Genomic DNA, 23393 nt, shown 5'->3' with positions numbered 1-23393 from the left:
CATTCGTAGAGCGGCAAGCGGCGTTTGGGGACAGAGTGAAATCTTCTTAAAACACTGCCCCTCCACTCATTCCTAAACTTTTTTGTTAAGTCCTTCTCAAATGCCAACTGAATTAAATTGGCCTTGCGTCGATGACGCATACTAAGGCGATGTTCTGTAAAGACGTTCTTGAGGGTAGAAAACGAATTCTCACAGAGTGCCGTGCTAGCTTCAGTAGTGTTGTTGTTGACATCAGTGCGTTGTTCTGTTTCGTGGCAGTGGTCAATTGCAATAGCAGAGAATTTGTGACTTGTTTTATGCACAACAAACTTTCCAACACGGAACTCCTCCAGGATGGCTGGATGTTTATCAGACAGGACCATCATGTCACAGACATGCACTGATAGCCACCTGGAGTAATGAATGTGGTCCAGAGCAAACATCCAGGGTAGTAGCTGTGTGAGGGTTTCCACATAGAGCTGAAAGTTGCCCTCCTGCAGTGATCTGACGTATATGAGCATGAGGTCCTCAAGTGATAAGTTTTTTTTTTTTTTTTTTGAACAAATATTTTTTTTTTCCCCTTTTTAACATAAAATTAGACACACAATACATTAACAGTAGAAATCCACAATAAATCACAGGACTATGACCGACATAATAATAACAATAATGACTGTCCAGTACTTAAATCAAAATAAATGTAGATTAAAAGATATACACATAATAAATACAATACAATACAACACATATGCTCTTGCTTGCTCTTCCTCACTCTTTCCTTCTCCTCCCCCCCCCCCCCCCCCCCACCCCTCAGGACCCCCTCTTGGACTATCCATCCATTATTCCGTTTAACGCCAGGGATTACAAGTGATAAGGTTTTCAACCAGTAGTCAAAATGCACACTTTCACTGAATTTGAATTCTTCAAATGTTGGAGGGGCCGCTTCAGGTATGCAGTGATGATTGGAGGCCAGGGGCAGTAGCTTGTACAGGCTAGCAGCAGTAACTTGGTGGGCCTGTTTAGGTCCAGCTCAGCGGGTATCTGTCCAAATTCTTGAAATTCAAGAAGATGCCTGGCCAATGACACATAACCACTGCCTAGGTGTGGCATGCTTGAGCGGGCAGGGCATTGCAAAGCTTCCCTTGTTTCCACTTGGCAGAGAGCACAGAGTTCCCAGTTAGTGGGGCAATGCAGCTTCTTAGATGTAGAAGGCTGGGCTGGATCAATCAGGATATGGCGTTTTGACATGATGCAGGCACAGTGTTGCATCAAATTGCTGAAGAGTGTCGTAGGGTGCCTTGCCAGTTGCTAGCTCTTTGGAGGAATTAATGGTGAAGAGGTTGGAGGTGGATTGGCTAATATTGCACAATGGCTAGCTAGCTCGCTAGTTGCTAGCTAGATATCTAACTGTATTTAATTTCTGTTTACCTGCAGTAACGTCAGGTTATTCTATAACCCTAGTTATATGAGTATAGCGAGCGCTCTGCTCTACAGCAGTCTGTTCTGAGATGTTAAAGATGACACTGAGAGCAGACTGTTCTGATATGTTAAAGATGACACTGAGAGCAGACTGTCCTGAGATGTTAAAGATGACACTGAGAGCAGTCTGTCCTGAGATGTTAAAGATGACACTGAGAGCAGACTGTTCTGATATGTTAAAGATGACACTAAGAGCAGACAAGGGACTAAACACGTTTCGCAATTATGCCACATCAATGTGGAACGCCCTACCTAAAGCTGTAAAGGAATGTGAATCACTACCCACTTTCAAAAACACTCAAAAAAAAAAAACTCAAAAAACACCTACGTGAGACTGCAATTCGAAACTGGCCCCTACAAATGTCCTAACCTAGTTGTACAGTAAATGACCAAGTAAGGCTTTGTCAATATTCCAATGCACAGTGTAAAATGTGTGTGTGTCCCCTACCCAACCCCCCCCCCCCCCCCCCCCCCCACCTCCAATGTACAGCCCTCACCCAACCCACCCAACCCCACCCCACCCAACCAACCTCCTCCAATGTACAGTTTCTACGCCAAATGTATATACACTCCTTTTCTGGACACTTTTGTATCACAAACAGTACTGTATTTGCAAATCTGATATGTCATAAATGTATAGATCTATGTAGCAGTACTGTCTATCTGTATGTCATGTATGTCATATATGTTATGATGAATTGAAAATGGGGGACCCTGATGTAAACAAGACGAAAGTCTTTCTCTGGTCTGCATCCCCTTAACAATTGTATGTATTGAGCTGTACTGTACTGTACCCATTCTGCAATCTGTTAATAAACTTTTCAATCAATCAATCAATCAGACTGTTCTGAGATGTTAACAAAGTGCAGCTCCAGTCCAGCAGAGGGCGCCGTCTACACAGTGTCTACAACCAGTCACACAGACAGTGAATTGTCGCGCCAGCGCTCCAAAATGTAAACAATAACACAGATGTCTGCAGACTCTCTCATTGTTTACCGTCTCTGGAGGTAACGATGACAACCTGCAAAGGACCTGACCGTCTAGCAGCAAACATGAAAGCCGGATATTTAAACTGCTGCCTGTCATGTTGCGAGAAACGACTGATTTGAGAACTTGTCTTTCGGCTAACAGCCTCTTCCTACTTCTGCAAGAGCAACTGTGCACTAAGCTAGCTGAGGTAAAGCTATTATAGCAAATATACGGAAGTTATAACGTTAGCAATCATTTGAAACGTCTCTGGGTTTAAATAGGTCAGCTTCTATATCGTTTTCCGTTAACCTAGCTGACAAACCAATGCAATGGTCCACAGTGTGTCTTATCTTTTGTGCTGTGGGCTGATATAGATGGAGGCTTTTCAAACTTGTTGGACATAATTTAGCATGAAGTAGTTGAAATGAGAGATGATTTCATCAATCCCTACTGACTGCTCCCAACCACGTTGCTCAATAGTGCCCAAGTGTAACCTGATGTTATGTAACTTATATGTATAACATAAATGTCCACTAGTGTTATTATCATCTGTCTCAGCTGTAGAATAGCACCTAAAATAAAACTATAATGGCGGCAAATAGAGTCCTCTAAGCAAAAGAACCCCTCTTGGTATCTTGCACTTTGTTTAAATGTTTTGTTTGTGTCTGATGATGTGAATATATCTGCATATATTCCTGTTTACATACATGCTATATGACTATACATCCCTACCTACTCGTATTAGTTATACCACTGGCTAGTATGACTTACGACCATAGTGTATAGTATACTGTATACCTGTATCACTCACTGTACATAATAATACTGTACATACATCAGACTAACATATTTACTCACTTAGTAGCTTTGTTATATATATTCCATTTAATCACTTGTTACATTGTATATAAATGGTAAATGGCTGCTTTTTTATATAGCGCTTTTATCCAAAGCGCTTTACAATTTGTTACTCACATTTTACCCATTCACTCACACATTCACACACCGACAGCGGAGGCAACCATGCAAGGTGCCAACCTGCTCATCAGGAGCAATTAGGGGTTAAGTGTCTTGCTCAAGGACACATCCACACGCTACCTCCTGAGCCACTGTCGCCCCCAGTATATTACTGTATATACACTGTACATTACACACCTGTCCTGTATATTGTTATACACATTACTATTTGCACTCTGGTTAGATGCTAACTTATTTTCATTGTACTGTACTTGTGCTGTATGATGACCATACATAATAGAATCGAATCTAATGTGTGGGTTGGAGTTGAGTGTGGATAGGGGAGGGGAGTGGTTGCTATTGATGGTGGCCACACCTCAGTCTCTACCAATATTCATAATATAATACCAGATAAGTTATAATATAACTATAGAACTTCACTGTATATTATATTATATGATATTATGAATATAGATATTCTAGCTATATAGTAACTTATTATACAGTGCATTTCTCCAGACCTCTCTCTACAGCCTGAGGTGAGGTGTGGCCAACAATATCAACCAGCAATACCAACCCCTCCCCAAAACTAAAGATGCAAACAAAATGCAGCACCAAGAGTGATTCTTTTGTCTAGAGGTCGCTGTTTGAAAACATTACGGATTCTACCTTTAAACGTCGCCACCCTGTTTTCTATGCATTGACCAGATCAGATGACTTCTCTTCTCACCTGACTCACAGTTTCCATCCAGGTAGCTACTAAGCCACGGTCCTCAGAGGACAGTGTACTGAGCGTCTGTCATGGCTGTCCGGTACCGCGGCAGGGGGGGGGGACACATGAGCTTCAGCGTTGAGGTGGTAGGGATCGGCAAAGGAGAGAACCTGCCCCCCTCCATCCTCCAGCCTACTCCACTATTCCCTGTGAGTACTATAACCCTCCAGCCTACTCCACTATTCCCTGTGAGTACTATAACCCTCCAGAATCCAGACCACACGTCCCCTGGTTCAAAACCCCTTATATGTTTTGTAATAGAATCATTTTAACAACTTACATTTGCAACAGTTTTATAGATCCCTCCAGATGGATTTTAAACCCTTAATTCAATAGCAATTTGTATAAATGTGTTTTTTTGTCACCACATTGTTCAATAAACTACTGGAAATGTCTTAGCAGCATTTCTACCCCTTTACCCTCATTGAGATCCAAGGATCTATCAATATGCAAATCGGCAACAAGCACCTATTGATATTTACCAGGAATTCTAAGTCAGCAGCTTATATTCTTTCAAGACACGTCAATACCTACTAAAAGTAATCAACCAAAAGGACAGTTGTCAGAAAGCTACAAAATTGTACAACAATGTCAAGGATGGGAAACAACAGTTTGAAGGTACTGATGACAACACTGTCCTGGCACCCTGAACGCTGAAGGTTGTATATACTGGGACTGAAGGTTGTATATACTGGGACTGAAGGTTGTATATACTGGTACTGAAGGTTGTATATACTGGTACTGAAGGTTGTATATACTGGGACTGAAGGTTGTATATACTGGGACTGAAGGTTGTATATACTGGGACTGAAGGTTGTATATACTGGGACTGAAGGTTGTATATACTGGGACTGAAGGTTGTATATACTGGGACTGAAGGTTGTGTATACTGGGACTGAAGGTTGTATATACTGGGACTGAAGGTTGTGTATACTGGGACTGAAGGTTGTATGTACTGGGACTGAAGGTTGTGTATACTGGGACTGAAGGTTGTATATACTGGGACTGAAGGTTGTATGTACTGGGACTGAAGGTTGTGTATACTGGGACTGAAGGTTGTATATACTGGGACTGAAGGTTGTATATACTGGGACTGAAGGTTGTATATACTGGGACTGAAGGTTGTATATACTGGGACTGAAGGTTGTGTATACTGGGACTGAAGGTTGTATGTACTGGGACTGAAGGTTGTGTATACTGGGACTGAAGGTTGTATGTACTGGGACTGAAGGTTGTGTATACTGGGACTGAAGGTTGTATATACTGGGACTGAAGGTTGTATACTGGTACTGAAGGTTGTATATACTGGGGCTGAAGGTTGTATATACTGGGCCTGGGGCGGAAGGTTGTATATACTGGGGCTTGCTGAGTAGGACAGAACTCTACTGCTCTCTGTGTTTAATATGAACCTTGTATTCCTGTGTAGCCAATGGAACACAAGCCTGTCCCTCTAGTGATGGGAGAAGAGGCAGAGTACATGTTGGCTCTGAAACAAGAGTTCCGAGGCGCCATGAAGACGCTGCCCTTCTACGTCCGTCCAGCTGCGCCCAAAACAGGTGAGAGGCCTCCACCCAATGAGATCTCTGGATGTTCAACATATAGAAAGGTTTCTTGTTTATAGCCAATCAGCAATACCCACTGAATCACATGACTGAGTTGTCCACTACCTGCGTTAAAATACAACAGGGCTCCATGGCGAAACCATGGCACTCCCCTGACTAAAAGTTGTTTCTAACAAAAACAGATGGATGTCACTTAGCCAAATCAGCATGGCTTTGGCATGGATTGATTGTTTAGATCGCTAGCATGGCTAACCAATGCAAATATATTGTAGTCTGCCCTGTTGTTCTGACCAGGATTTACTGTATGTTCCTTTTTGCCTCCTTGATGTACGCGCACACTGAGGGCGGGATCCACAAAGGGTCTGCACGGCTTTTTCCGACGCAAAGCCGGTGCTTGAAGCTCTGAAACTCTGTTTGCTACGCGCAACGGGTGAAATGAGGTGGTAACTGCGTTCCATCAGCATTGCGTCCGGTGCAATTGGCGCGTATTTAAATAGCGGAACATTTCCCCTTTCTATGCAAATGAGCCTTGTCCAAAAATTATCCCTATCCACAAAGCCCGGCGCCAATTGCACCGAGCAGTTAACGCTACGCATCTACCATCTTCACAGACATGGTGGTAACTAAGCACAAAGCCCTAAACGCTATGGGACATCATGCCAGCGTCACAGGTGATCATGGCAGCAGTAATTGTTGCTAGACGCAGGCATCATAATGCTATATAAATACGTTTATTATTATTATCAATATTGACTGCACTCACGTTCCAATTGTACCACCACACACACTTATGCTCCAGAATAAACGTTTCATTTATAACGTGTCGTCGGTCCGTGAGGAGTAGACGCTGGAAGCAGGCCAATGAAACGTTCATTCTGGAGTATATGATAATGCAGGTTCTATTATCCTAAGTTAACTAAACATTAAATACAACTTGCTCACTCAAAAAAAAAATTTATTATAAAATATCTTCACTGGCCTAAATTGTCAAGAGGGGTGTGTTGTCGTGGGAAAAGTTACAGTAGTACAGTAGTAATTATGCAATAAGGACGCTCCCTTACATTTCGTCCTGTACAGCCATAATCTATGCACGGATTTTGTTGATTGAGATTTTGTTGGAACACCAGAAAATAGATTTATAAATGGTATATGATTTGTTTGAGAAATATGCAGCCCCAGGCCGAGATAGCCTTCGCAAAGTGGCGTGATTTGCTCCAAGTCTGGCTGTGAAAAATAAGGCTATAAGCGACTGACTATGCCACCTTACATTTCGTCCTGTACAGCCAGAATCTATGCACGGATTTTGTTGATTGAGATTTCGTTGGAACACCAGAAAATAGATTTATAAACAGTATATGATTTGTTCGAGAAATATGCAGCACCAGGCCGAGATAGCCTTCGCAAAGTGGCGTGATTTGCTCCAAGTCTGGCTGTGAAAAATAAGGCTATAAGCGACTGACTATGCCACCTTACATTTCGTCCTGTACAGCCAGAATCTATGCACGGATTTTGTTGATTGAGATTTCGTTGGAACACCAGAAAATAGATTTATAAACAGTATATGATTTGTTCGAGAAATATGCAGCCCCAGGCCGAGATAGCCTTCGCAAAGTGGCGTGATTTGCTCCAAGTCTGGCTGTGAAAAATAAGGCTATAAGCGACTGACTATGCCACCTTACATTTCGTCCTGTATAGCCAGAATCTATGCATGGATTTTGTTGATTGAGGTTTCGTTGGAATATCAGAAAATAGATCTTATGAACGGTATATGATTTGTTCGAGAAATATGCAGCCCCAGGCCGAGATATCCTTCGCAAAGTGGCGTGATTTGCTCCAAGTCTGGCAGTGATAGTGAACGCTATTATAAATAAGGCTAAGCACTAAGCCATGTAATTTCAAATGCTTGGTTCTGAGATGATCATACAGTAAACATTTATTTCTGATAGGCGTGCTGATCAGCAGTAATGCAACGTGATGATTGTCGATTGATGGGAGTATCGATAAATAGACAGATTTGTTTATGTAGGCTATATTAACTCATTCAGCGCCAGCTATTACCCTCATCCCTGTAGTGTAGTCAATGCGCCAGCTTTCCATTGCCTATTTTCACTGTGCGTCACGATGTTTGCAGAGCTATATCTATATTCTATATTATAGCTATGGAGACAATACTATGGCTCATTTAACAGTCACTATCTCTCGTCCAACATGTAAAAAAATAGTAAACTTTTGCATGTATACGTTCGCGTGTTATCCCGTGGATAATATTGTATAGTTTCAGAGTGATCCGGGCTAATTCCTGAAAAGCTGAGTTATGGAGCCCTCTTAACCGTTTCTGCGCCAATCTATACTCGTTATTGGCCGCCAATCTAATAACGCCAATAACGAGTTTACTCGTTTTTATGATCGTTATTTCCTTTATTCGCTATTGGCATTCATAATTCATCCAGTAAGGCTCCGGGAGACTGTGGACTCTGTCGGATATTGCGTTCTGTGCATCGGGGAAAATGTTCCGGGCAGAGCTATCTTGTTATGTGGATCCAGACAAACACTATAGTGCATTGGATAGCTTTCGAGACGCAAGAATCAATATGCTTTCGGCGTTTTATTGTGTCGTACAAACGGAAAATGGATCTAGCAGATGGAAGTCAAATAATTGGAATATTTTTTCTCCAGACTCATCGGCCACAGGTAAGAGGAATCTAACGTTAATTCCAGCTCGATTCCCCATTTATTTCATTGCAATCTATCTGATCAACGTATGATGTCATACTAAAGAAAGCCGTTACTGACAATCAAGGAATCATAAATGACCCCCCCCCCTCTTTCCTCCACGCATGATGGAACATAATGTATACCGATCATATGCATTTGAATTTTTTAATATAGCGGAACGAAACGCCAATCGATTATGTATAATATGCGTCGGGGCCTATAACTCGCGTTCTAGGAATTACTGCTCTACACTCTAAAAACATACTTATATTCACGACGGTATTAACTCGACAATGTATGCATGGGAAAATATAACGTTCCCACATCGGGAACGATAGATACCCGATGTTGAATGGGCCATAGTAATGTCGATATAGCTATAATATTTAAAAAAGTTATAGCCCTGCAAAGAAGGTGAGCGACTCCATAGGCTTACAGTACTGGCAGTGAGACGTATAAGATGCTCATGATGCGTGGCGCTCATTGTGTTAACATGCAATGTTATGTGGGCCCTTTTTAAGACGATTTGCCCACCGGCACTTTGGCGACCACTAGTGGCTCGGTGTGCATATTTTGTAATACAATATATCGAATTGAAGCTCCATTTGTTGCCTGTCGATAGCCCTTTCAGGTGACAGAATCCGTTCAGCGGTTCTCGAGTTACATGCCGGTATTTGAGGCTTGTGCAAAGTACACGGTATTGCGCAAAATACCACTCCCGACTCTTGGGGCTCTAGTTCTGTCAATCATTTGGCGATCTCGAAAATTATTGTGGAGGGTTGTAGCCAATGAGTGTGGCTTTCCAATGATACCCCACCTGGGATGTATGAATCAGGGATCTAAGTGAAAAACTAACGAGCGAAAACAGGAAGAGAAAAACAGCCGAATGAATTGAAGTCTATGAGAAAACTGAGTTTTTCTTTTGTACACAGTTTACCAAAATCACTCATAATCACTCATTTCTGAATGGATCTTTATGAAATTTGGACATGTACTACATACGGCTTTTTTAAGCCATACCACCTTCTGGGGAAATACTACCTCTCGACTACTAACTACTACAGAAAAACTTGAGTAACAAGTTTTTCTACAACTCAAGTTCAGACCTATGTTACTCTATTTCATTAGCACTAAAAGTGATCTTTCTTTATTGTATCGTACACTTCAGAATGTCATCTTTCAAAAGAGACCAGGCTCATGCATGTGCTATAAATATAAAGTATAGTATTCTGGTTTGCAAAAAAAGTATGCAGCCCTCAAAAACGAAAACTAAAATGGCCACTTTTGGGGGCGCAGGTTAACCCTTTGGGTGCCGTTCACGTAGAACTACATTTCTGTGGCCCGACGGTTGAGTGCCCGGAAACGTAGAACTATGTTTTTCTCACGGTATTTCTTTTATTCGCTATTGCCATTCATAATTCAGCAGGGCACCTTGTGCATACTGTTCTGAGTGTGTCTGAGCTGGCAGACGGTCTTATACCACCCTCTAACGCCTTCGGCCACTATTGCACTCCATTAGAAACGGTGTAGTTTCTTTTCTCTACCGAGCTGCGGCGTGGGGTTGGGTCCTAAACACTCCGGCAAAACACGCGCTTGTAGGGATGGCTTGGACAACTGACCCCGCCCGTTCATGTGCAATGCCCAATAACGTCGGAGACAGGATCGCTGTGGATAACTAGAATGGCGATCAGATAATTGGATTCTTTTTTTTGCATTACATCAGAGACCAGGTAAGGACTCTATATATCCAATCTTGCGTTGATCTGATATTTTTTTCTACCGCAATTGAAGCTGTCTGTGTTTTATGTGTGTGGCTGTTTACCGTTGGGTGCAGGAGGGGAGGGGGGTAGCGCCGCGCTCCAGGGCACATTTCATGTATGCATAAGGAAAAGGAAGGATAATAATGATAATCTAGCGTTGATTTCAGGAAGATTCTATATTCAGGCGAAAAATTACAACGTGTTTATTGAATTACACAAAAATGCTGTTTTCGCATCTTTTTCCTGGAATTACTCAGAAGCACCAAAACTATATTCATATTCAAAACGGTATAAAACGGAAATGTACGGATGAAAAAATTATCTGTTTTTTGCACGTTGACTGGAAGCAACTCACTGACAATCGACGGCGTTATTAGACCCATAGCTATAATATAAAATATAGGTTTAGCTCTACAAACAAGGTGCACGTTTACATGGGGTTAATGGACGGCAAGGCCAGATGCACTTCCCGGAAGGGGCGTGGCACTCAATGTGTTAAGAGGGGAGTGCTATGTGAATTTAGCTAAAGTCGTTCGTGTTGCTTGCCTGGACACGTTACTATTTCAAAATCAAAAGGTATATAATAGGTGTTATGTTTCATCATGAATGCATCAAGGGGGGGGGGGGTCGTTTTTTGATGCTCTGATCGCCAGCAACGGCATACGTTTTGGAGTATGTTACATATGATCGTTGCGATCGATGTGAAATCATTGTTGGATCAAAGTAGGATTGATGTCATATAGTCCTTACCTTTACTAGGAGGTATCCCAAAAAGAATATTCCAATTGTCTGATCTGACATGAAATGGCACACAATATGCATGAAGTGTGCTGAACGCGTTACAAGGTGATCGGATGAAGCGTTTAACTTACCTGAGTCCAAATTCTCTGCCCGGACCATATATAATGTAACACACAGTGTGAAATAAGGTTTCAAAGGGTGGGTGATACCGCCACCTAGCAGGATTCGGCCGGCATTGCACTCTCGGGGTCTCAGAATGAGTTCCAATGATAACACAGAGGTCTGTGAGAGTGTATAGGATATTATTTATTTTTATTTTATTTAACCTTTATTTAACGAGGAAGTCCCATTGAGATACAAGATCTCTTTTGCAAGGGAGACCTGGCCAAGACGACAGCAATAATATTTGCAATATATCAGACAGCAATAAAATGTGTGGTACATCACACAAGAACATAATAAATTATAATTGAAAAAAAGAAAAAACTATCTAAAAACTTAATATTACGTGTTTGGCACTCAACGGTTGGCGAGCAAACACGTAATATTACGTGGTTGGCGCAGAATGAGTTAAGCAGCACATATAATAATAATATGCAGGTTATATTATCCTAACTAAACATTAAATACAACTTGCTCACTCAAAATATTCATTAATTATAAAATATCTTCACTGGCACAGTGCCTAAATTCGGTATAAATATTCTGCAATATGGACAGGTCTGCTCAAAATATTTTAGTCGTGGATGACAAACAAATGCAATGACGAAAGATAGTGACAAAAACACAGGACGCAATGTGTCATCAAAATACAAATTAACTCAATCAGCGCCACGCAGTTGAGCATCGTTTGTACTTAACAGGCCGACACTCTAAAATATAGGTATACGTGGCGGTGTTTGCAGGGCTATAACTATATTCTATATGATAGCTATGGATACAATACTATGGCCCATTTGACATCGACTATCTATCGCTCAATATGTGTTAAAGAAATAATTTTTTCATCCATACATTCCCGTTTTATACCGTGGTGAATATGAGTATAGTTTTAGAGTAATCCTGTCTAATCCCAAAAAACGACGCTATGCAGCAATACGTGCAATTCACTAAAAACGTTGCCGTTTCTCGCCTGTACACGCTACTATTTCGAAATCACATCTACTGTATATTATCGGTATTATGTTTCATCATGAATGCATGAAATGGTGGGGGGGGGGGTCGTTTATTTATGCTTTGATCGTCACCAACGGCACACGTTGTGGAGTAACGTTACACACATATCTTGTGATCGAAGTGAATTCATGGTTGGATCACAGCAGGATTGGTACCATATAGGCCTTACCTTCACTAGGATGTACCCCAAAAAGAATATTCCAACTATCTGATCGCCAGTCCCAGTATTGGTGTCCATCGTGTCGCCAACATAATCCGCCACACATCATGCACCGGGAGCATTTCACGCTTCTCAATCTGATCAGGACAACCGCTTCCCTTGCCCGACAAATAAAAATCCGACCGGAGACTTTTGATCGACGCACAGGCCAAGATGGCTTAAAGAAATAATTTGTTCATCAATACGTTCCCATTTTATAGCGTCTTGAATATAAGCGTTATATGGGATTTGGTCTGGTATATTTCCTGGAAGGCGAAATACAGGGCGCTAAGCTAATAACATTAAATCAAATGGCGTTTCGGCACTACAGAAGCTAGAGCAAAAAATCGAAATGCATATTGTCGGTATTCATGGTCCACCATGAATGCATGAAAGGGGGGCGGGGGACGTTGTTTCTGATTATTGATTACCAATAACGGCGTTAGCCTCAGTAGCCACATTCGCTGATCGCCTGGTTGAGTATGAGAGCAAGGCCCGATCGGGCTGTAATTTACGTGAAGAAGATCTTACCGTGGGCCGGTTGGATCCCCAAAAGGATTTCCCAGTTATCGATCGCCATCTGGTAGATCGATATGTCCATTGGCTGATGATATATTCCTTTACTGCATAGTGAATTCGGCGTCGCAAAAGGTATTCCATGCTACATGCTACACGTATAGATTCCAGCTAACAGGAAACTCCATTCAAAGTCAAGAAAAATAAAAGACCATTCTGCCACAGGGAACACTGCATTATCAAGACAGCGCCCCTACGAGGATCTGGCCGGTAATGCACTTTTTCGAATTCCAAGAGTAGGGTAAATCAGCAGTGCCGCTCGGTGACATTGAGTAGGTTATTAAAATGGAATAAAAGCCAAAACAACCTTGCCACGGACATGTCCGTAGTTGGCCCTCTACCGTTGGATCCGAAACACGGACATGTCCATGGCCGGTCCCGAATGTGTTAAGCGATGGCGCAGAATGAGTTAAAGGATATAGATATTCTACAAATGTAATTTGGTTCAGAGTGCGTTGTGCTTTTGTTTAAACATTGTTTGATAAAACTCTATGTAGCCTAAATAGTGGGTGGGTTTCTTTCTTTAATTTTTTTTTATCAAATATTTGTATTTCTTTTTATACACAAGACAAACACAATACAGTAACAATAACAAGACCTCACAATACCACAATAATAATAACAACAATGACATTAGCAATAACAAAAATAATAAACACAGAACATAACATAAAAAAATCAACTTATACTATTACAGACACCACAATAGACACCACAAAAGATAATTCCCACCCCAGGACCCCCCAGGACCAACAGCCCGACCCCTCTCCGCCGCTAGATTGTGGCCTTTACTCTCTCGGCCGCTGAGACCCAAAGTCCAATGCTGGCCTGTCCAATCCCAATCACCCGTGCAGTAGAGATTTCCATATAAATTATATCCAACAGTGTCAGAGACCAATTAATCATTGTTAGCCTCTCCAGTTTTTTCCACCTCATGGCTATCAGTTCTTTCTTTAGACGTGGAGCGTTATTCTGACAAGTACCAGAACAGCGAACCAGCGGACAACATGATTGAGTGGAAACCAGGTAAGTTTCCACTGCTATAGTTTAGTGTTTTCCTTACACTACAGATTAGTGATGGGCATGAGTGATGTTTTCCTTATGCTACAGATTAGGGATGAGCATGAGTAATGTTTTCCCAGGTCCAGTACTCGCATGTATTACTTGAGTAGTGCTCGAGTACTACTCAAGTAATACACAGCGTGGATTATGTGTTTTGGATATATAACGTTGGATCAATAAACGCGATCAATATTTGGAATGGCGATCAGGTATTGGATTAATCTTTTTGCAGAACATCAGATGTGAGGTAAGGAATCTATGTTACCAGTCTTGGGTTAATCAGATGTTCCTTTCACCGCCATCGGAGCGTGTGTGTGTGTGCGTGCCGTTGGCGCTGAGCAAGGCACGGATAATCGGTTTTTCAGCCCGCTTCTGTATCGTGCATAAGGACACATATACTATCGATAATCTAGCGTTTATTTGAAAACTATTCATAAATCAGCCGAAAAATTTCAATGTGTTTTGTGTATTCCACTAAAGGCCTATTATCGCGTCTTTCTCTGGAATTACTAGAAATCACCAAAACTATACTCGTATTCAAAACGGTATAAAACGGAAATGTACAGATGAGAAAACAATCCGTTTCGTACATGATGACTGCAAGCAAGTAATTGATAAGCGACGGGTGTATTAGACCCATAGCCATAATTTAAGATATATTATTTTTAAGCACTCACAAATATCCCTGTCCTCCCATTGATTAACCCATTCCCTGCCACCACTTTGATCATCTTATACTGTAAGTCTATGGAGATGTTCACCATCTTTGCAGGGCTATAACTTTTTAAATTGTATTGCTAAATTGACATTACTATTGCTCATTCAACATCGATTATCTATCGTTCAGGATGTAGGAACGTTTTACTTTTTCATTCACACATTCATACGAAAATACCGTCTAGAGTATAAATATGTTTTTATCGTTTTCTGCAGTATTTCCTAGAACGTGAGATATAGACATAAATGCATATATTAGATTATCAAATGCCGTTTGATACCGATGCGTGCTATATAAAAAATGTCAACTGTACATGGTCCTAAACGTTATGACTGATCATGCGTGGGTGAACGGAGGGGGGGGGGGGGGGGGGTCGTTTATAATTCCATGGCCGACGTTAAATGATTTATGTAGTATGGGTGATATATTGATCAGAGCAGTTTGTATCGAAAATGATAAACAAAAACGCTGAAACTCACGTCAGTCTCCTCGTACCGTTGGGCGATGAGAGTGAAGCAAACAGATCCCAGTTATGTGGTGGGGATCGAGGCGATCCATTTCCGGTTTGTATATTACTAATAAACGCCCAAATCATGTAGATTATTGAGTTATGGCAAAGATCCATATCCACAGTGTGTGTATTGAGTCCCGCGACGATAAACGAGTGGCCGGACGGAATAGGGAGACGCACCGGGATCACAAGAGATCCACATCCGGTTGCAACTCGCCGATCAGCCACCAGGTGGCAGTATTGAAGCGTTGCAGATAGGGATGGGTACCGAATTCGGTACTTTTGAGGTACAGAACCGAAACACGTCGGTACTACCGAGTATCGAATCAAGTGAGAAACCGGAAATTTTTTTTTAAAAAAATTTAAAAAAAATTAAAAAAAATATTTTGTATTACTTTTTTTTTTTTTTTTTTTTTTTTTTTTACTTTTTTCTTTTCATGTCAACGTTCACACGCACAATATATGCTTACCTAGGATTTGACTTGATTCAACAACAAAGCAGTCGGAGCAATGACAAGCCGAAAACTGTCGAAATTGTAGTTATTTGAAGTTTGGATTTTTTTTTTACGACTGAGGTAGGTAAATAAAATTTCTTGAGACTAAAGTACCGAAAAAAGGTACCGTTGGGTACCGGTATCGATTCACAGGTATCGGTACCGGTACCGGTATCGGTTCAAATGTGAAAGGTACCCATCCCTAGTTGCAGAGTTGTGCTGGCTCACACAGCATCCGACAAGGCTCCGTGAGTGAAATATGAATACCATGGCGAAAATATGAAATTATGATCAGAATCACGTCGTACGCCGTTATTGGCAGAATTTGCATGAACTTGAAACCCGTCGTATGACGTTATTGGCGGAGAAAGGGTTAAAGCGTTGGCGTACTAGGCCTAATTTCCCGGAAGGGGCGTGGCGCTCAATGTGTTAAAGAGCATGGCAGCAGCAATACCAATGCACAGCAATATTCCCAATGCTTAATGCATATTGTCAGTCAGAATAGTCACCATTTGTAATAATTGCATTACCTCCACTCTTTCTGCAGAAGGTCTCTCCACTCATGGAACGGCATATTTCAGTCTATGAACTCTATGCAAAGTGGACGGGTTGGAACAATTTGGAAGTGCACAATGTTTAAATTTTTTATATAATACTAAGTTACCCCGTTACCGCGACAAACCGTTTGCGGTAACGTTAACGATGTTTGCTCTGTAAATCTGTATTTTGCTATGATGCCCCTCTAGCTCATGGAATGAACTCCAACAGTCCTTAAAGCTTGAGATTCTCCCCTCTGTTGCAGAGTTTAAAACCTTGATCTCCAACCTTTGGCAACCATAATAATCAGAATCAGAAAGGTCTTTATTGCCAAGTAGTTTACACATACAAGAGAGTAGATTTGGTCGTTTGGTGCGATCTGATTAATGCAGCCAAGTCAAACATCTAACACTTCTACAATCTCACACTTTTAGAAAAAACAAAGGCAGCATACTGTATGTGATGCATATTCTTGTTCAAATCTAGAGCCCTGGCTGGTGCAATGTGGTTTTCAGTGCTGTGACTGTGCCATACTTGACTGGGAGGCGTCAATGTGCCTGTTCTGTATTTTAATTAGGTTGTATAACAAAATGTATTGATTGTTTGTTTTGTTTTAAATGAGTTTAGATTGGAAGAGGTTGCCTAAAGAGCTGCGCATCCGTGTCCGGAGACCCCAGAAAGAGAGTGAGTAGAACATGTTTCACAGTTGCCTGCTCAGGTTTTTACAACCATGATATATTTTATTTAAAGGAACAGGCCAACATTATGCACTTACAGTCTTCTCCAGAGTCAGACAAGAAGATGGATGCCAATTTCCTCTCCGTTCCGTTCAGTAGAAAGCTATCCGGCTGAAAACTAGCCTAGCTTAGCACAAATGAATGGAAGCGGATATGGACCACTAGCCTAGCTTAAAACTCCGGGAGAGGTGTTTTTGGCCAACAGCTAGGCTAGATGGTTTAGCAACCGTGGTCTCTTACAAACATTAGATTAGATTCGATTTAAATGTATTGTCATCGTACAGCACAAGTACAGTACAACAAAAAGAAGGTATCTAACCAGAGTGCAAATGTAACAGTAAAGTGCATTCTTAATATACAATGTATGTAATTCCCTCTTATGCAATGATGACAGCAACACATTCTTTATAGTACTGGTGGGATTTATTTCAAATCCGGACCGTGAGAACTGTGAAACACATACATGAAATACAATAAATCACAGATCAAACAATAACAACATACATCCATATTATTTCTACTCGTCTCTTAGTGTCACATCTCTTTGCAATATTGTTAACCTACAAAACACATTAAGTCCTTCTGCAATAATAACTCATTTAGCAAACATTTAGTTAGCACTTTAGCTACATGGCTTGGGCCTACATAGCAAACATTTAGTTAGCACTTAGCTACATGGCTTGGGCCTACATAGCAAACATTTAGTTAGCACTTAGCTACATGGCTTGGGCCTACATAGCAAACATTTAGTTAGCACTTAGCTACATGGCTTGGGCCTACATAGCAACAACCACAACACCAAAACTTTATTACCTTATTGGCTGCATGCAATAAGAGAGGAAATTATGGGGACTTTATCATCTTCTTGACGTTATGAACTCTTTACAAGAAGACTGTGACTGAAGCTATCTCTTTACAAGAAGACTGTGACTGAACTATCTCTTGACAGGGCTCCAGAGTGCGACCTTTTTGGTCGCATTTTGCGACCAAATATCAGTGCAGTGCGACTGGATGTTTTCCCTTGTCGCACTGGTGCACCTCCCAGCAGGTCTGTGTGTATGTGTGTGTGTGTGTGTGTGTGTAGCATCTTTTTCCCGGCCATGTGCGCTCAAAAGAAAAAGAAAAAAAAACTCTGCCTTTGATTGGTTCTAACACGTGCATTATGCAAAGACCAGCGCCGATCTGCCTCTGATTGGCTCTGACCGTTATTCACTGAATGACGGGATAAAAAAAAAAAAACATGCGCGACTGTGAAACCTGAAACCGTGTCCACTTCCATTGTGCGACACCACATGTTTAGTTTAGTAGCTCATATTAAAATAAAAATGAAGAGAACAATCATACTGGTTTCATAATACAACGTTTCCGAATGGACGTTTGGATTAAACAAAGTGTATGCAGTGATGCTTTCCCAGCGGAACACAAGCTGCTTAACGTTACAGTGGTATGTTATACACGTTAATTAAGCTATGTAACGTTAGAGCGCAGCTAACGTTAAGGTAGCAGGAGCTGTCGGCCAAAAAAGTTGTTTCAACAAATGGATTCACAAAATGGATTATCATTCAAACGTTATTGAAGCCTCCGCCGTGACCAGTAAGTAGGTACTACTACTCAACCGCAGCAATGTTCACCATGAATTGAAAATGGTGACAAACAAGACAAACGTCCCTCTCCGGTCTGCATCCCCCAAACAACTGCGCGTACCGAGCCGCACTGTATTGTACCCACTCTGCAATCCGCCAAATAAAGCCTTCATTAATTCGCTATGTGCCTAAAGTCGAGACACTTGCAAAAAAAAAAAAAACCTGCGAGTAAGTCAAGTCAAGTGAGGCGCGGACATTTATGGTGGCCAGTTTCGAATTGCAGCCTCCCGTAGGTGGGAGGTTTTGAATGTTGGGATTCACATATTTTTTCGGCTGTGGGTAGGGCGTTCCACATTGTTGTGGCATAATTGCGAAATGTGTTTAGTCCCTTGTTTGTGCCGAATCTGGGTTGCACATGATTTGTGGAACTCCCTCTGGTGTTGTGGGCGTGGTATTTACTGACCTTTGGGAAGTATTTCGACATGTACATGGGTACCTGTGTGGTGTAGTGTATCTTGTAGACCAGGCCCATTGCAAGTTGCTGTACTCTGTCGTCTACTCTAAGCCATCCTAGGTAGTCAAAGTGGGCGCAGTGAAATTTTTTGGGTGCACCTAAATGAAAAAGTTAGGCGCATTGGTGCAGCCAATGTAAAAAGTTAGTCTGGAGCCCTGCTTGACACGCGTGCATCGGCATAAAACGTCCCCGGACACTGTGGGCTTCAACGATTAGTTCTGCCATTAATCTAGCAGCATTTAGGTAGGAACCAAAAACCTGGTAGGAACCAAAAACTGGTAGGAACCAAAACTTAAACTGAACACAGAGGCAGTTACAATGTACAAGTGATTAAATGTGATATATATATACTGTATATATATAGCAAGCTACTGAGTAATGTATGCTAAACTGATGTATGTACAGTATCATTATGTAGAGTGATACTTACCATTATAAATACACTATGGTAGTAAGCCATACTGGCCAGTGGTACAACTAATAAGATATATAGATATAATATATATATACTGGTATGTGTACAGGTATGAGAACAAAGATATATGCAGATATATCCAAACAGTTGTAGATAAATATATGTGTAAAGATTAAGTGAAAGGCTTGTGTGTTGCAGACACCTCTCTTACCTTGGAGACGTCAGTAGCTCCGCCCAGCAAGAAGGTGCAGGTGGACAAGCAGGAGATCATCCTGAAGCTGGAGGTATGGAGGCCTTAAGGGGCAGAACCCTACTGTGATGCTGTTTTTCATTATTCATAGTATTATTGTTATTATTGTTGTTTTTATTGTTATTTGTATTTTATTATTATTATTATTATTAATAATAATAAGATTAACACTTTCAGCGCCAGAGGTCGCTGTTTACTGTTACTGTTGAAAGGCCACTGCTTTAAACGAATGGGAATACGTGGTGGTGTTTAAAGCGCTAAAGCTATATTATATATTATAGCTATGGATCTATTAATATAGTCGATTGTCATTGAGTTTCTTCCGGTCAAGATGCAAAAAACTGATCATTTTTCCATCCATACATTCCCGCTTTATACCGTCGTGAATATGAGTGTAGTTTCAGGGTGGTCTGGTGTCATTTCCAAAAGGCTGTGTAATGGCCGGAAACATGTATTCTAGTAAAAGCGTTATCGTTTCTTCCCTGGACTAGCTGCTGTTCTCAAATAAAAAATGTATATTATCGGTATTATGTTTCATCATGAATGCGTGGGGGGGGGGGGGGGGGGGGGATTTTTTTTTATGCTCTGATCGTCACCAACGGCATACGTTGTGGAGTAACGTTACAGTAACACTTTCGGATCACAATGAAGGCATGCTCGGATCAACGCAAGATTGATACCATAATAGCCCTTACCTTGACTAGGATGTACTGCAAAAAGAATATTCCAATTAAGTATTGATGTCGATCGTGTTGCCAACGTAATCCAGCAATGAACACGAACCGGGACTGCTTGATTCTCGTCGATGCATGCGTTATAAGCGATTGACCTGTCCGACTAGTTAGACTCCGCCCGCAGGCCGCAGATCGACCGACACATCAAACCACATAGTTTCAAATGGAGTGCAATAGCGGCCGCAAGGCGGCAGGTGGCGGTATTGGACTTTTGCAATCTTAGACCCATCCCCAGTGATACCACAGGCTCCCGGGATGTTTTATGAATGGAAATATCGAATAAAAGAAATAACGATGAAAACCTGACTATACTTGGGTTTTCGGGGGTCCTGGCGCTCAACGTTCGGCGAGTTACCCTGACTATCATCGGGTCCGGCGCTGAAAGTGTTAAGAAGAATAATAATAATATTCCGCTAAATGAACCTCATGCATGAGTCTAATTTGTATGCAATTCAGCTGTTAGACCAGCTGTTAGACCTGGTGTTAGACCTGGTGTTAGACCTGGTGTTAGACCAGCTGTTAGACCAGCTGTTAGACCAGCTGTTAGATCTGGTGTTAGACCAGCTGTTAGACCTGGTGTTAGGCCTGGTGTTAGACCAGCTGTTAGACCTGGTGTTAGACCAGCTGTTAGACCAGCTGTTAGACCTGGTGTTAGACCAGGTGTTAGACCTGGTGTTAGACCAGCTGTTAGACCTGGTGTTAGACCAGCTGTTAGACCTGGTGTTAGACCTGGTGTTAGACCTGGTGTTAGACCAGCTGTTAGACCAGCTGTTAGACCAGCTGTTAGACCTGGTGTTAGACCAGCTGTTAGACCTGGTGTTAGTCCTGGTGTTAGACCAGCTGTTAGACCTGGTGTTAGACCAGCTGTTAGACCAGCTGTTAGACCTGGTGTTAGACCAGGTGTTAGACCTGGTGTTAGACCAGCTGTTAGACCTGGTGTTAGACCTGGTGTTAGATCTGGTGTTAGACCTGGTGTTAGACCAGCTGTTAGACCTGGTGTTAGACCAGCTGTTAGACCTGGTGTTAGACCAGCTGTTAGACCTGGTGTTAGACCTGGTGTTAGACCTGGTGTTAGACCAGCTGTTAGACCCGGTGTTAGACCTGGTGTTAGACCTGGTGTTAGACCAGCTGTTAGACCAGGTGTTAGACCTGGTGTTAGACCAGCTGTTAGACCAGCTGTTAGACCTGGTGTTAGACCTGGTGTTAGACCAGCTGTTAGACCTGGTGTTAGACCAGCTGTTAGACCTGGTGTTAGACCTGGTGTTAGACCCGGTGTTAGACCAGCTGTTAGACCAGCTGTTAGACCTGGTGTTAGACCAGGTGTTAGACCTGGTGTTAGACCTGGTGTTAGACCAGCTGTTAGACCAGCTGTTAGACCAGCTGTTAGACCTGGTGTTAGACCAGCTGTTAGACCTGCTGTTAGACCAGGTGTTAGACCTGGTGTTAGACCAGCTGTTAGACCAGCTGTTAGACCTGGTGTTAGACCAGCTGTTAGACCTGGTGTTAGACCCGGTGTTAGACCCGGTGTTAGACCCGGTGTTAGACCTGGTGTTAGACCCGGTGTTAGACCTGGTGTTAGACTTTGTGTTACCCCCCCTCCCCGCCAGTGTCGGCAAAAATCATACTGAACACGACCAAAACTGTATCATCTAATCAAGCAACCATGATTCCCACATAGAATTCTGAAACGGGGAAATGGGTCGGAACTCTTGTGTAGCCCAAGTCGTGGCGACCTATGCATCTTCTTGCTCATTGGTTTGACTTTTGTTCACCAGACGCTGGAGAAGAAGGAAGAGCAGGTGAGCTCAGATGAGGAGGAGGGAGAGGAGAAGAAGAAGCAGGAGGAGGAAGAGGCGGAGGGAGAGGAGGAGTACGATGAGGAGGAGCTTGAGGAGGTAACTTCAAATTCATCAGTGGAAAAGTACACAGTACTATAATATACATTTCTTCTTAAAATCTTTGCTGAACAAACCACTCAGATTATGCATTCTAGCAGCCTCTATTCCTCTCTTTTTCAGTCATCTTCTCATTCTACAGTAGCAGCCTCTATACTCCTCTGTTTCAGTCCTATTCTCATTCTAGCAGCCTCTATTCCTCTCTGTTTCAGTCCTGTTCTCATTCTAGCTGCCTCTATTCCTCTCTGTTTCAGTCCTGTTCTCATTCTAGGGCTTTGCCGTGGGGATGGCTGGTTTAGGACGGTGTCCACATCATGTTGTATTAACCTTAGAATTTCCTCACAGGAGACAGACTACATCATGTCCTACTTTGACAACGGAGAGGACTTTGGAGGGGACAGCGATGAGAATATTGATGAAGCAGTTTACTGAGGACAATGCAGCAATTTGACAAGACATAAGAGACTGGTGGACAAAAAGAAGACGTCAAAAAGACTTCAGAACTGTCCATGAATTGTAATTGTATTTAAAATATTTTTTTATTAGCTGGGCTCTTACCAGTATCAAGCACTAGCCGTTATAGATTGTATAGCTTTACGCTCTGCTCTATTGGAACTATCCCTTTAATCCATTCTAATAATGAAAAAACGTTCACATGCACACACCCACTTGCCTGGCCACACCCACATCCGCTCCTATATAAGCGGGGTTGTGGCCACACAATCAGCTCCTTCCCTACTTTCACCACGAGAAGTTTTCGTGTATACACCACTTTAGTTTAGTGCTAAAAGTAGTTTGTTGGAAAGAGCTACGTTGACATTGTATCTTTTTCTCTCGCAAATTTTCGGAAAAAACAAAGAGATAATGTCTTCACCGTCAGAGGGTCGACTACAACTCTACCCTCCACCAGCGCTTCACTGTCGCGGCGTCCTCTGTGCGTCGTGGGGCGTTCCTGGCTCCAGCACAACACTGCCACTAGGCCGTTCACCCCCGCTGTTCGCCATCCTACGACGAGAACGAGCCGAGGCGAAGAGTCTTCGACGCAAATCCTCTGCCAC

At 42.1% G+C, this 23393-nt stretch overlaps 1 protein-coding gene across 7 annotated transcripts; it reads left to right on the top strand.

Annotated features, from left to right (window-relative positions):
* The first annotated feature begins 2389 nt into the window (after positions 1 to 2389).
* Positions 2390 to 22954, top strand: polr3glb (RNA polymerase III subunit GL b). Of its 7 annotated transcripts, none has more exons than XM_084335683.1 (8): positions 2390 to 2635; positions 4137 to 4305; positions 5583 to 5712; positions 13831 to 13911; positions 16835 to 16891; positions 19640 to 19740; positions 22216 to 22335; positions 22681 to 22954. In XM_084335683.1, exons 2-8 carry the CDS (start codon positions 4186 to 4188, stop codon positions 22765 to 22767), a joined length of 696 nt encoding a protein of 231 aa, XP_084191809.1. In that variant the 5' UTR covers positions 2390 to 2635; positions 4137 to 4185; the 3' UTR covers positions 22768 to 22954. The 7 variants fall into 7 exon arrangements, with proteins under 7 accessions (XP_084191809.1, XP_084191812.1, XP_084191810.1 ...); XM_084335686.1 differs by having other exon boundaries at positions 4126 to 4305; positions 13843 to 13911; positions 19655 to 19740; XM_084335684.1 differs by having other exon boundaries at positions 4126 to 4305; positions 13843 to 13911.
* Positions 22955 to 23393: the final 439 nt, after the last annotated feature.

This window comes from Notolepis coatsorum, assembly GCF_963971535.1.
Source record: "Notolepis coatsorum genome assembly, chromosome: 19".
NCBI lineage: Eukaryota > Metazoa > Chordata > Actinopteri > Aulopiformes > Paralepididae > Notolepis > Notolepis coatsorum.
This window is presented reverse-complemented; position numbering and strand designations above follow the sequence as displayed.

Coding starts and splice junctions, on each gene's coding strand:
- polr3glb (XM_084335683.1), top strand. CDS start 4,186: ATGGCTGTCCGGTACCGCGGCAGGGGGGGGGGACACATGAGCTTCAGC. Junction 13,912..16,834: donor CATGATTGAGTGGAAACCAG/GTAAGTTTCCAC, acceptor AAATGAGTTTAG/ATTGGAAGAGGTTGCCTAAA. Junction 19,741..22,215: donor AGATCATCCTGAAGCTGGAG/GTATGGAGGCCT, acceptor TTTGTTCACCAG/ACGCTGGAGAAGAAGGAAGA.